Source organism: Panthera pardus, unplaced genomic scaffold (assembly GCF_024362965.1).
Source record: "Panthera pardus isolate Hobbes unplaced genomic scaffold, ASM2436296v1 HiC_scaffold_12, whole genome shotgun sequence".
Lineage (NCBI taxonomy): Eukaryota > Metazoa > Chordata > Mammalia > Carnivora > Felidae > Panthera > Panthera pardus.
The window spans coordinates 6,047,087-6,060,812 of record NW_026526677.1 but is presented as its reverse complement, the minus strand read 5'-3'; the positions used below and the strand labels follow the sequence as shown (position 1 = coordinate 6,060,812).

Here is a 13,726-nt window from a genome sequence, read left to right as displayed (position 1 = left end):
AAAAAATAATTTACTATATTTCGGAATATGTTACTTCTCCATATGTTAGAGGACACATCCTGAAGAATGTAGAAGTGAAAATGATAATGTGGGGATTTGCTAACTTTTAAAAGGAAAAGGGGCGTCTGGGTGGCTCAGTTGGTTGAGCGTCTGACTTCAGCTCAGGTCATAATCTCACGGTTCCTGAGTTCGAGCCCCGCGTCAGGCTCTGAGCTGAAAGCTCGGAGCCTGGAGCCTACTTCGGATTCTGTGTCTCCCTCTCTCTCTGCCCCTCCCCTGCTTGTGCTCTCTTTCTCTCTCTCAAAAATAAATAAACACGAAAAAAAATTTTTTTAAGAAAAGGAAAAATAACCAAATATAGAACGATACTGACAATTATTGAATCTGGATGATTAGGTATGTAGGAGCTTGCTGTATAACATTTTCTTCTTTAAAAAAACTTTTTTAAGTTTATTTATTTTTGAGAGAGAGACAGAGAGAGCTGGGGAGGGGCAGAGAGAGAGAGAGGGAGAGAGAGAATCCGAAGCAGGCTCCACACTGTCAGCGCGGAGCCCGATGTGAGGCCCGAACCCACAAACCATGAAATCATGACCTTTGCTGAAACCAACAGTTGGGACTCTTAACCCACTGAGCCACCCAGGGGCCCCTAATGTTTTCTCTGAAAATATTTTTCATTAAAATGAAAACACAATCGTTAAGACTCAAGGGTTGTAGCAAGAGCAGGCAGTTTATGGCAGGGCCCGCCACCCACACGCTGGCCTCCCAGCTCACAAGGCCTTCCCCCGAGGGAGCCAGCAGGGGGCCTACCTTTGCTGCACAACCTCCAGGTCCTCCAGGCGCTCGGGCAGGGCCAGCCCATTGAGCCACTGCTCCTTCTCCTCCACCCACAGCCCACAGGCCCCGGCCTCGCTGAGCATGGTGTAGAGCGCCAGGGCTGCCTCCAGGGCCCGCGCTCGTTCGCCTGCCCGGGCCTGCAGCTCCTCGTAGTGCCGCTCCAGCGTGGGCACCCTGCCCTGCACCTCGGGCGTGCGGCTCAGTGCAGGAGGCAGGGCTGCGGCCTGTTCCCTCAGGGCATCCAGGGCTGGCCGGTGGCTCCGGATCTCCTCCTCCAGGGCCCGATGCTGTCGGGCCAGGGCCTGCGTGGAGAACTCGTCGTGCCCCAGCTCGGGGCTGGACACCAGGCGCAGCGCGTCCACCAGCCAGGCCTCCATGTCGTTTGCGTCTGCCTGGAACTGGTAGAGGCTGGCGGCCTGGGCAAGCCGCTGAGCACGCTCCTCTGCCAGGGCCTCCAGCCGCTCCCACTGCGCTTGCAGCTCGGCTGTGCGGGCGGCGGCCTGGCCCGCCCCGGGATGGCCCTCTGCAACTAACTGCTGGCCCTGCTCCAGCGTAAGCTTCAAGGGCCCCAGCCGGCCACTCATCTCGCCTCGCAGGGCTGTGTGTTTGTTGAGCAGGCGGAGGACGCCGGTCAGGTCCCGGCCAGTTTCTGCTGAGGCCAGCAGGTGCTGCTGCTCCCGAACCCAAGCCTCGGCCTCACCCACCTCCCAGAGGAAGCGCCAGAGGCGTCGGGACTCCTCCAGCCGGGCCCGCCGGGCCGCTGCTAACTCGCACAGCGCCTCGTAGCTCTGCTCCAGGGAGGCCACCCGCTCTGACACCAGCTGTGGGTCGCACGGCTTGTACTCTGAAAAGGTCAGAGTGGAGGGTTGAGAGCTATGACTCAGCCACCCTGCGGCCTCTACCCATCCATGGTTACAAATCTCCACCCCCCCCACCCCCCCACCCCCACCTCTCAGGGCTCCCTCCCTAGCCCAGTCACCTACCATCCACCCCTCATCCTTCCTGTCCCTGGTTTTCCCTGGCCTTGCTGCTTCAGTTCTTAATGTTCTCCTCCCCAGACCCTCCCTCCCCTTCTCCGCTCCCCCCACCAGCCCGTGTTCACCTTTCCCTGGGTCACAGAAGCGCAGTGCGGAGGCACTCACGGCCCGCACCCTCTCAGCCTGCACAGCGATGTCTGCCTCCACCAGCTCGTGCAGCTGCAGCAGGTCCTCCACTCCAGCCAGGTGCTTGCCCAGGTCGTGAGACTGCAGCCGGCCCTGCCGGGACAGGTGGCATGCCCATGGCTCTCCGAGGGCCACCCAGGACCCACCCCCCCGCCAGGCCTCTTTCAGTCCTGCCACTCACATGGGCTAATCTTGCTCCCTTTTCCTGGATCCACAGAACCTCCTAACCCCCTCTGTGGGGGGGCCTCTGGGTGTCTCACCCAGATGAGCCCACCTGCTCATGTGCGACAGCTCGCTCGCTCTCTCTCTCTCTCTCTCTCTCTCTCACACACACACACACACACACACACACACACACAGTGACACCCCAGCTCTGTCCAGGCTCCCTGGCCATTTTGTACTTAACTCCCCTCCTGTGGAACGACTTTCTTACCAAACCTTGCTCCTGAAATCTCTGTTCTGACTCATCTTCTCAGCCCCAGATTCTTGCCACCCTCCTGCGGTCATGGCTTGGTCCCCAGCACCCCAGCAACTTCAGTGTCTCTCCAGACCCAGCCTCATCCCCATCCCTTGCACAGGTCACTACACCACCTCTAACTGGCCCCTTGGCTCCCACTCTAGCTGCCCACGGTCCTCCTTCACCTCATGGTCAAGGTGACCTCTGAGAACATTAAGGCAGAATCGTGTCTCTCCTTTCCAAAACCTTCCAATCATTCTCAGTGCTTCATATGACTTTGAACAAAACTCATCCCCCTGAGCAGGCCTGGAAGGCCCTGGGTGAGCTCGCTGCTTCCACCCTTATCTCAGCCACTGCCCTCCTGCTCTCGCTGAACACGGCACGCCTGTGCAGGTCCAAGGCTATTCCTTCTGCCTGGAACAGTGCCTGCTCCGATCTCCCTGTGCTGGCTCCTTCAGTTATTCTGCAATGGCATCTTCTCAGATGCCTTCCTGGACCAGTTTATAACATGACCCTGTTCAGTTTCCTCGTGGGCTTTATGTCCGCCTGCTATTTTGTTTCTTGATAGGTTCGTGGAGTGTTTTGTTTTTTGTTTTGCTTTGTTTTGTTTTAAGTAGGCTGCATGCCCGATGTGGGGCTCGAACCCATGACCCTGAGGTCAAGTGTCACATGCTCTACCGACTGAGCCAACCAGGTGAGTCCGTGGGTTTTATCATCAGCCTCCTCCCACCAGAATGTGAGCCCTGTGCAGACGGGGCCCTGTTTGCTCTGTGCACCTGAATAGGGGTCAGGGCCCTGCGCGGAGACATACTCCACCAAGATGCGCCAAGGGAACAGGTCCCCAGTCACGCTGTCACTGCCCTGCTCATCTTCACCCCCAGCCCGCATCCCGCTGCTACCTTCATCTCTTCCATCCAGTCCATGAGGTAGAGCAGGTCCTGAAACACCTTCTGCAGCTCCAGGTTGAGAAGGAGCCGCTCCCGCCGGGCTGCCACCATCTGCCGCAGGAAGTCCCAGAGCCGCGCCACATTGTGCTGCCGCGCGGCAATGCGCTTGATGTCGTGGTAGCGCTCGGCGGCCAGCTCTGCGGCTACGGCATCCACAGCCTGCACCCGACCACTGTAGGCCACGATGTCCGTCTCAATGGCCTCGTGTTTCCGCACTGCTGCCTCGACGGCTGCCAGCTCCAGCCCAAAGTTGTCCTGAGGCAGAGGGCAGGCAGGGGAAGTTGAGGAGCTCAGGGCCACCACCTCTGCTCGCCAGTCCCTTCTGCTCCCCAGAGGGCTTCCACTGCAAGATGTCAACTTCGCAAGGTGGCTCTGTCTCATCCCTATCCTATCCCATCCTATCTCACTAGCCCTATCTCCAGCGCAAGCCTCTGGCCCCCCGTTCCAGGGATTCCTGGTCTTCTTATCCGTGCGATGGATTCCTGGTTTCATTAGCTCCCCATGTTGCAGGGCTCCTAATCCACCACTCGCTCTCCCATTTCTCCTGCCCGGCCTGCACAGGCCAAGAGCCCCCTGGGTTTTACCTGGGACACAAGGCGCTGGTTCTCACTAAGCCAGGTCTCCCGCATGGCGGCCTTGCGGTCGAAGCGGGCGGCCAGCTGCTCCAGCTTCTCCTGGCGGATCAGCTCGGTGCGCAGGGCCAGCTCACGCTCATGCTCAGCTTTCTCCAGCCGCTCCCAAGCCTGCGAGGTGGGGATGGGATTGGTGCAAAAGAACCAGGGCTCAGGAAGTGAGGGCGGGGAGGGATCATCAGGACCGAGGGCACACTATGAGTCCCACGGAAGCTCAGTCTGCTGGGTCCGTGGAATGTAGTTGGTTAGACATTTGTGCGTGGAAGTATGAGAAGTGGGACGACGTGAGTGCCACGGAGCTGCGTGAAAGCTCATCTGCTTGTGGATGAGGACTGGAAAGGGACAGGGAACGGTGGAAACCCCTGGATTTGTTTGTGGTGGTGGGACCGCAGGTGAACCCTATTACTTACATTAATCTCACAACATTGTGAAAAAAAAGAAAGTAGAGACCGCGAACTCGGGGTATGCTGAACAAGATAAGGAACTAGGGTGTAATTTTATTATGTGCACTTGCACGGAGAGACAGACGGAGGAGGAAGGGGGGATGTGCAGGATGCACAGGAGGATGTGTGAGTCATATCTGTACCGGGGAGGGCCGTGGGGAGCCTGGACAAGTGTTCCAGTTGGGGTAGTGGGGGCTGGTGCCAGGGATGGGACATCGGTGGGACAGGAAGGGAGGCCGTGCACCTTGTTGATGTCAGAGATGAGCCGGCCCTCGCGGGGCGTATAGACCTTCTGATTGTTGGCCCGCAGCTTGCTCTGGATGGTGAAGAGCAGAACTTCCAAGTTCCCCTTCTCGGTGAACCTGAGGCAGGAGGCCAGGTTGGGGTCAAGGGCCACTTAGGCACAGGATCGCTTTACATCTCAAAATAAAGTGTCCTGGGTTGCTTTTCTTCTCATGAAAGCAATGCATGGTTTCAGTGCAAAGGCCAGAAAATATTGGTAGGCAAAAAGAACATAATTTTAGAGCAAATGAAACCCATACAGAAACGACCGGTTGCCCTTTGGCAGGCATGTGCTTCCTCTTCTTTTTTTGTACACAGATGGGATTATATCAGAACCACACCTAATGTTGGCCAAGGACCCCCCCACTGTGAGCCAGGCCCTCTCATTTGGTTCTTACTATTATCCGCATTCTCTTATTATCCCCACTTTCCAGATGAGAAAACAGGCACAGGCAGGCTCAGTAAGATGCCCAATGCTCAGGACTGCTTGATGGCAAAGCCAGGATTTGAACTCAGGTACTTTGAACCTGAACATTTAGCCGTTTGCTCCCTACTGTCTACAAATAAGCAGTTTTGTAAACTGCTTCTTCACCTATTTTTCATGAACGTCTTTTCATGTCAACAAATGCAGCTCTTCAACATTAATTTCAGTGGCTATCCCATGACTCATTTTGCTTTTACAAAGGTCAGGTTAGTGAACATCCTGGAAGCTATATCTTTGTTCAATGCCCAGAAGAGGCCTTTCTGGGTCAAAGGGCACACCTTAAATCATTCTTGGAATGTGTAGGAACAGATGTTTGCTGGATCAGTGTTCGTTCTGGAGCTGAAACACATTAACTCCGAAAAAGCTCAAAAACAGGAAAACAGAAGGTTTAGCATGCACGGTAGAGAACTGCCTAATGGCAATTCTGCACTTGAAAAAAAGCCAATTTCTAATATAGGTAAACAGTAAGAACCTTTGCAACGTGTAAGTCACCAGTCGCACACCCGTGTTGCTGGTTATGACCGGCCTGTCAGATCCAGTCCCCCTTGCCCTGAGCTGGAATAGGATTCTGCAACACCCAGCCAGTAATCTTATCCGAGTGGATTGCACTGATTCTACTGCAGCAAGCATTCCTGCAGCATGATCTTTAAAAAATGGATAATCATTTAAAAAATTTATATTGGAATTGCTTCTGGCACTTTGAGCTGGGAGACATGAGCCTTCGCTGCATTTATGTCCTGCCAAATTTCCCTCCCAAAAGGCCCCCCTAATTTAGGCTCCTTCTCCCATGAGCACGGCTCAGGGCAGGCATGATGCTGCAGGGGGTGGTCCCCAGGCACCTACTTGGGTGGCTTCTCCACCGTGCGGTAGGAATTGAAGGACTGTAGCTGGTTCTGGACCCCGCTCAGGGAGTTGGCCAGCTGCCGGTCGTTGAGGGTCACAATTGTTTGCTCAATCCACTGCAGCAGTTCTGAGGCCAGGGACTCGTACTTCTCTACCAGACGCTCTGCCTCCATGGCATGGTCCAGCACCTGTGAGACAGCGACATGGGGGGCCGGCCCACGGGGTCCCTGGCCCAGCCCCACAGCTCCGCCCTGTCTCTGCTTTAGGGGAGGAAGACCTCCAGGCCAGACCTCTGTGCTGACCGCCCCATGGTGGGGAATACCTTGCCAATCCTTTTGCCTTCCACAGCCAGGGCCTTCATCTTGGAGAAGTAGTGGTAGTAAGTAGCCACGTAAGTAATGATTGATTTCTCATCTGGCTGGTCCACATTCACATCTGAGAAAAAGGATCACCCAGGTCAGTCATGTATGCTTAGAGATCAGGAACCTGCCTCCCAGAAATCCACCTGCAGCTTGAATCACTCACCCCAGTCCCAGCCTCACCCCATCCCCAACCCTCCAAGACTGACCTCTTTCCAGTACCTCTCAGTACAAAATGACAAATAAATCCTTTGGACTAAAAGGGCATGCAAAAGCTAAGATTTTTTTTTTTTTTTCCCCTCCTAGAAACAAGCAGAGGACAAAATTCAGAAGCCCAAGGAGGTTTTTACCCACTGTTTCCAGTGGAGACCAAAGTTAGTTGTTTAGGGGAAGAAAGGTAAGGAAAGAAACCGTATTCCTGTCTGGGGATGGATCTTGTACTTAAGAACTGGAAAGATGTCTAAGAAGTCAATGGATTCAGGGGCAGCAAGACGGAGGGTACAAAGTAAGCTTCCTGCACCCAGGATGTTCAGAGGGACAGGCCCAGTGAGCCCCAGCAGTTCTCAGGGCCATCTTGGGGCATGGTCACGGCTATTTTCAACCTCAATCCCAAAGTTCAGCTATGGGTCCAAGGAGGTGAATGTCCTTGAGGCAAATCAGCTTCTACCACAAGGGCGAAGGCTGACTAAGACTGGGTTCTATTAGGCAGATTCCATCCTGCCAGAGGGAAGACTAGAGGACCAGCAGCCCTTTGACCACTTCTGAAAGCTCACAGGCAGGAAGGAACCACTGGAATCACCTCGTCAAGTTACAGGATACTTAGCTTTGCATAAATGTTCTTTATCACAGCTGTGCTTCTCAAATGCTCTCCCAGGATCCTACATTTGCTCTCCCTCTAACACCAGTTAGCTGTTGTCACTCTGGACTGAGAGGGACTGAGATGGGGCTACGGTGGGATGGAAAACAGGGAGAAAACAACCGAGACCCAAGTCTGCCCAGGGAGTTTAAGAAGGGGCGTTTCCAGCTGGGAAGCCCCTTGGCCCTTCTCTGCCTCCCTTTCCTGGAGGCACCAAGTCTGTTCTCTGCTCTCCCAGATGTGGCTGAGCAAATAGGTCTGGAGTTTGACTCTCTGCTCCACCAGCTGTATGACCTTGGGAAAGTCACTTAACCCTGTTACAGGTCCCCATCTTCTCCTCCATAAATGGAGAATAATAACAGTACTGATTTCGAGGGGGTGTTGTGAGGATTAAATTAATTGAAGCATCAAGTGCAGTGCCAGGTACCAAATAAAAGCCTGGTGGCTATGGCCAGTCTCACCAGTGTTAATGTCAGAACCACAGAGGCCAGTCAGCAGGGGCTGCTGACTGTAAGGCCCATGTTTGGTGAGTCCTCAAGGTCATGCAACTTAGGGGCGCTGGGGTCGCTCAGTCGGTTAAGCACCCAACTTCGGCTCAGGTCATGATCTTGCAGTCTGTGGGTTCGAGCCCCGCGTTGGGCTCTGTGCTGACAGCTCAGAGCCTGGAGCCTGCTTTGGATTCTGTGTCTCCCTCTCTCTCTGCCCCTCCCCTGCTCACACTCTGTCTCTCTCTCTCTCTCTCAAGAATAAACATAAACATTAAAAATTTTTTTTAGAAAAAGGTCATGCAGCTTTATTTAGAACCCTAGAATTTTAGAATGAGAAGGGCCTTAGAGACCACATAGACCAATCTTCCCATATTAGAGATGAGGAAACTAAGCCACAGAGAGGCTAAGTGACTGGCTCTAGAGCTGGTCCATGGTGGGGCTGGGATGGAACTGTAGCCTAGGGCTCTTTCTGCCACAGGGTGGCACCTCTTCCCACAGCTTTTTTTTTTTTTTTTTTAATTGAGATATAATTCTCATACCATAAAATTCACCCTTTTAAAGTATACTATTCACGGGCGCCTGGGTGGCTCAGTCAGTTAAGTGTCCAACTTCAGCTCAGGTCATGATCTCACCGTTCGTGAGTTCGAGCCCCGCGGCGGGCTCTGTGCTGACAGCTCAGAGCCTGGAGCCTGCTTCAGATCTGTGTCTCCCTCTCTCTCTCTGCCCCTCCCCTGCTCGCACTCTATCTCTCTGTCTCAAAAATAAACATAAAATTTTTTTTTTTAATAAAAAAATATAAAGTATACTATTCATGGGGCGCCTGGGTGACTCAGTCGGTTAAGTGCCCGACTTCTGCTCAGGTCATGGTGGCATAGCTTGTGAGTTCGAGCCTGCGTTGGGGTCTGTGTTGACAGCTCAGAGCCCAGAGTCTGCTTCAAATTCTGTGTCTCCTTCTCTCTCTGCCCCTCCCCAGCTCATGCTCTGTCTCTCTCTCTCTCTCTCTCCTCCAAAAATAAATAAACATTTTTAAAAAATTAAAAATTAAGTATACTATTCAGCAGTTTTTAGTATATTCACAAGGACGTGCAGCCCTCACCACTATCTATTCTGGAACATCACCCCCCAAAGGAAACCCCATATCCATTAGCAGTCACCTCCCATGCACACACCCCACCCCTCTGCCAGCCCCAGGCGCCCACTCATCATCTGCCTTCTATCTCTATCCCGCAGCGTCTTTGGTAGATCCCTCTGCCCCACCTTCAGGATCCAGCAGTTTCGTGAGCCCCAGCTCCTTCTCGGCCAGATTGAAAGCGTTTTGCAGATTGTAGTGTGCATTGCACTTCTTCAGTGACTCAAAATCCAGCAGATCCGGCCTGCAACCAGGGGGAATGTAGAAGGCATTGGGAGCACATGAGCTCCTAAAGAGGAAAAGTAAAGCTACCCCTATTCTTTATCCTCGTCACCAACTCCATTTTGTCCAGAACCAAGGACCCTAAACCCACACCCACCCATCCCTCCCCATCTCGGCTCCCATCCCTGCCCTCTGTGCATCGTGTTGCCCCCACATCCCAGCTCTTCTCTGAATGTTCATTCCTCATAACTGCCGGGTGGCCCATCTCACTGTTTGTGCGTGTGTGTGCCCCTAGGCCATGAACCAACCCGGCAGCTCGGGTGGGCTCGCTAACCCTGGCTCCTCACCGGTGTTTATGCACGATGGCGTTGAAGGCCAGACCATCTCTCCAGCTGGTGGTGAAGTTGTGCACGTTGACATTGGGATACCTATATACAGAGACCGGGACAAATGGTAAGTAGGGCCTAGCCCAGGTCTGCAACTCAACGATGGATCCCCAGCTAATGGGTCCTGGAGCCCAGGCCTCCTTTACCACACAGCCTTGGTGCATCCAACCCTCCAAGGCCATGATCCCTGGGCAGCCTCACCCCGCGGTCTTCATCTGGCACCACAGCAGTAGGGCATCCTTGGCTGACTTCTTCTCCTTGTTGTCTTCTGTTTCCACACTGATGTCCTGGATCTAAGAAGGAGAGAAAGAAGATCCTCACTCTTTGAACAGGGGCTCCTGGAGTTATTGGAGATACTCAGAAATGTATAGCAGGAAACTGCTCTTTAGACTCCTGTGATAGGGGTGCAGGAACAGAGCCTGGGACCATTCCTCCTAGGCGAGTGACCACAAAACATTGGTTCAAAAGGATCTGAGGCATCAAGATGGGGTAAGATGTCAGAATAGTGGACGTTCCTCAAAACGAAGGTTGCTGCCTCCTCCCGGTGGGGACCCACGAGTGCCTGAGAGCAGGGTTTCAAAGGGGACACTGATGGAGTTCTGCTCAGGGCTGGGAGGAGCTGAAGAAGTTACACCCAGGGAGAAAGGGGACAACCAGGACAGTTGTGATGGCATTAGGACACTGGACTGCCTGTGCTCAGAGCATAAGGAACAGTACGGTGACTGTTTTAGGGAGGCAAGCAGAGTTTGAGACAGAGGAGTGGACCAATGACCAGGCCCCAAATGCAGTTCTCAAACTTTAAGGGGTGAAAGTTCAGTCTGTAAAATCTCCAGTCCCTTGTGGTCCAACATGTGGTCGTACTACATGTGACCAGTCAACAAACCGGGCCACAGGGAACTGGCCACAGAAGTTTGACAACACCCACACTGGTCTCTACTCTGTTTAAGGAGGAGAGTCCCTTGATCTGGGGCCTGGATATCACAGCAACCACAAAGTGCTATACAAGGTTCTAGACCCTTCCTGTTTATATCGATCATGCCAGGGACTGGCAATGCCTGTCCACGGTACAGCACCAATGTGTGAAGCACATTCTGCGTGACACTCTGTGGGGTACCTGGAACCGAAGGATGATGGTCCAGACCAGCCCAAGGGTCAGACGGTGGTTTCCGTCCACAATGTCATGGGAGCCCATATTTTCCAAGTGCACTTTCTGCTCCTTCAGGAACTGTAGCGCCTTGTCCACGTTCTCCAGGCAGTGGATCCGCATGCGGCCTTTTGTGGGCTTTGGCTGTTGAGGGACAGAGGACACAATGACATGAATCCATGGGCCTCCTCCTCCTTCCCTCCTAGCCTTCCCAAGGCCCTCCTTTGCACACCTTCCCCATGACCCCCCTCAGGAACACAGGGACAGCCCTCAAGGCTGGGCCAGAGTTCACACAGCCAAAGCTGAGGTTCCAGATCAGGCTTGGGCAGATTAAGATTCCCAAGGGAATTAATTGCACCCAGAGTGGGTGGGAAAAGAAATGTTTTCAATGGGGCCACTGTTTCTGTCTCCATGAAGCAATGCTCCTATTTAATCCATGTAGCAAAGCCTCTCCAACTGAAACCATCCTCTGAGCAGACAACAGCCAACTGCTTTCCACTCTGTGCTGTCATTCCTCTCGAAGGGCAACTCCAAGTTTGTCCCCTTGCCCACTGTTTTTCGGGCTCCCTCCTCCTCTATGACCACAGCTTACCAGTGTCTCTCCTGAGAGCACCTCGAGGAGCCTCAGGAGGTTACGTCCGTCCCGGAGGTCGCTGTACAGGTCTCCCACCCGGCATGTCACCCGGGCCAGGTGTGAGTTCACCCACTTGGTGAAGGTTTTCTTCTGCACAGCTTCTCGCTCATCTGTGGCAGCGATATGGGGTCATTTCTAGCCTTCAAGTACAGTGCACCTGCTTCTAAATACCAGTTGACAGGGTTAGGGGCCTGGGGGTGCTTGAGAGACTGGAAGTGAGGTCGGGTATGCAGGAGGGGAAGGAAGGTGCCTGAGATGAAAATCACTAACTTCAAAGCAGGAAATAAAGAAAATGGAATGAGCTCATAAGGTAAAAAATAAAAATGAGAAAACAGGCTTTGAGAAGAAAGGATGAAAGGAATTAGAGGCAGTGAGACATACGGAGAAGGGCTAGGATCTGGGACCAGGGCTCTGTCCTGTAACAGTGGTGAAACACTGTTACTTCATCAGGGCCTCACTTTCCTTATCTGTAAAACGGGCATACTACTCGACTTTCTACTTCAACGGGTCACTACGTTGATTAAATGAGACAATGTATGTAAGAAGCTTGGCACACATGATGAGTTACTCCTTGATGAGTTACAGTTATCCAGGCATGATCTAACCCGAAGGAAAACCAGGACCAGCAGGAGGTGTGGCTGTTCTCTTTGGTGATGGACAAAGGAAAGGGCGTGGACTTAAATTACAGCAGCAGCAGCAGCAGCAGCAGCGGCTCTTCCAAGTGGTCATTAGAAGGACATGACATTAGAGGCTGCGAGCCTCCTGAGTCAGCTTGTTCTCCTGGGATAATTTAAAGAAAAGACAGGCTCCTCTACTTCTGGGGTGGGCTCATTTGATTGGCTGAAAGGGGATCCTGTCCCAGGACACCGACATTCCAATGCAAAGAAGGAAAACAATCTTGAAAACTGGGAATAGGGAAAACACTGAGCCCAAGAAACACAGGGGGAAACTTCGGGCAGAGTTAGGTGCAGATCTCAAAGAAGGTGAGGAGATGCCTTGCTGCCTGGTCTGCAAGAAGGGCTGCTGATAAACACATGATTTTTAGGTTCTGCAGAAAAGTTAAAATTTTAAACGTTATAAATGACAAAGTGAGGGAAGAAGTGCAGGCCATTGGGAGCTGCTCTGGCCACGAGGATTTCTGCCCATTTCCCCTAGAGAAGCCTAGTGTGAGGACCCAACCCAAGTGGCCAGGGTCTGAAGAGTCACTTTTGTTTCCCTTCTCAGCACCAGCATCTCAGAAACTGAAAAGACTCATCCCTGAGTCTCACATTCCTAGGCACCTCACCCATAAAACAAAACGACACACCCATGTCTATTTCTGTCTCTTACCTCCAACCTCTGTCTCTTACCCAGGACAACCTTGGGGTCCTAACAACTGCACCCATGGGCCCCTGCTCTGTGGGCCTCCTTTCAGGGTCCACAGGCCCCTTCTGAGCTGGGGATTGCCCAGATCATCAGCCGTTATTGGATCTGTGGAGACTGCCCTGATGCCAGGTGCACTGGGGTGAGGCCATTTTGGCCCACAGGTAGGGTAAGAGAGGAAGACGTGAAAACAGTGGCAGCTAGGAGAAAACTGGGCAAAGCCAAGAACCAGAGGCAAAGCAGAATTTCACAAGGTGCCCACAACACCCACGGACACCCCAAAACACAGTGGGTTCCAAAAATACACTGAAATATTGATGCCAGGATGAACACATGCCTGCTCAGAATATACCTGAGCCTGTCTGACGCACTCCCTCACACACCTTGGGACACCCACTCAGAAACCCAGGGCAACAGGGACAAGCCCTAGGTGGCTCAGCCTTCCCGCTCACCACCCTCTCTCCTTCCAGCTATCCCGGCAGGTGCTTCACCTCCAAACCCTCAGCAGCCACAGCGGACCGCCTGGGTGCCCTCCTGTGCGCTGCCGCCACGCTCACTGTCCCTTCTTCCAGGGCGTCCAAGCCTTTCCCCACTTTGTCAGTACCAAGTTTTTCGTGGGCTCTTGTAATTACTCCCCCGACACATCGTCGGCTGAGCACGGACCATGTCCCACTCGGGCTTTGCTCCGCTGCTCCCGCCCGGTGCCCCCCAGCCCGGCAGCTCACCTTGAAGCTGTTTGAAGCGGCCTTCCAGCACGCTGGCGTACTGAGCGGGGTTGATGAAGGCGGCTGGCGACAGCAGGAGGCCCCCGGGGCTCTGCGCCCCTTCCACGGCCTCATAGTAAAAGTCGCCCGCCCCGTTCAGGCCGGGCCCGTGCGCCCTGCTCACTCCGTTCCCATTCATGCCGCCCGCTGCCCCTCACGCGGCCCGGGGCCCTGCGCCCATGCCCTGCCCGCGCCGCGCGGGGCGCCACCGGTCCGCTCCCTTCCCCCGCCCCCGGAACCCGGGGTCCCCGAGCGCCTGGGCTCCCGTCAGGGAGTTGGCTCAAAGGTGGTGAACGT

General features: G+C 53.8%; 1 protein-coding gene across 5 annotated transcripts in view; it reads right to left on the bottom strand.

Moving 5' to 3' along the window:
- SPTBN2 (spectrin beta, non-erythrocytic 2) overlaps positions 1-13,726 on the bottom strand; it is a 44,449-nt gene that overhangs the window by 16,443 nt on the left and 14,280 nt on the right. For 4 of the 5 annotated variants that reach the window (XM_053899412.1, XM_019415096.2, XM_019415097.2 and 1 more), the window contains 12 exons: positions 11,262-11,413; positions 10,640-10,813; positions 9,727-9,818; positions 9,487-9,567; positions 9,046-9,161; positions 6,408-6,520; positions 6,086-6,273; positions 4,721-4,838; positions 3,986-4,144; positions 3,354-3,656; positions 1,937-2,090; positions 808-1,678 (listed from right to left, as the gene is read on the bottom strand). In XM_053899412.1, the coding sequence (XP_053755387.1) occupies positions 808-1,678; positions 1,937-2,090; positions 3,354-3,656; positions 3,986-4,144; positions 4,721-4,838; positions 6,086-6,273; positions 6,408-6,520; positions 9,046-9,161; positions 9,487-9,567; positions 9,727-9,818; positions 10,640-10,813; positions 11,262-11,413 (2,521 nt within the window). Of the gene's footprint in view, positions 1-807; positions 1,679-1,936; positions 2,091-3,353; positions 3,657-3,985; positions 4,145-4,720; positions 4,839-6,085; positions 6,274-6,407; positions 6,521-9,045; positions 9,162-9,486; positions 9,568-9,726; positions 9,819-10,639; positions 10,814-11,261; positions 11,414-13,390; positions 13,696-13,726 lie in introns of those variants that run through there. The other variant, XM_019415095.2, reaches the window with a different exon arrangement.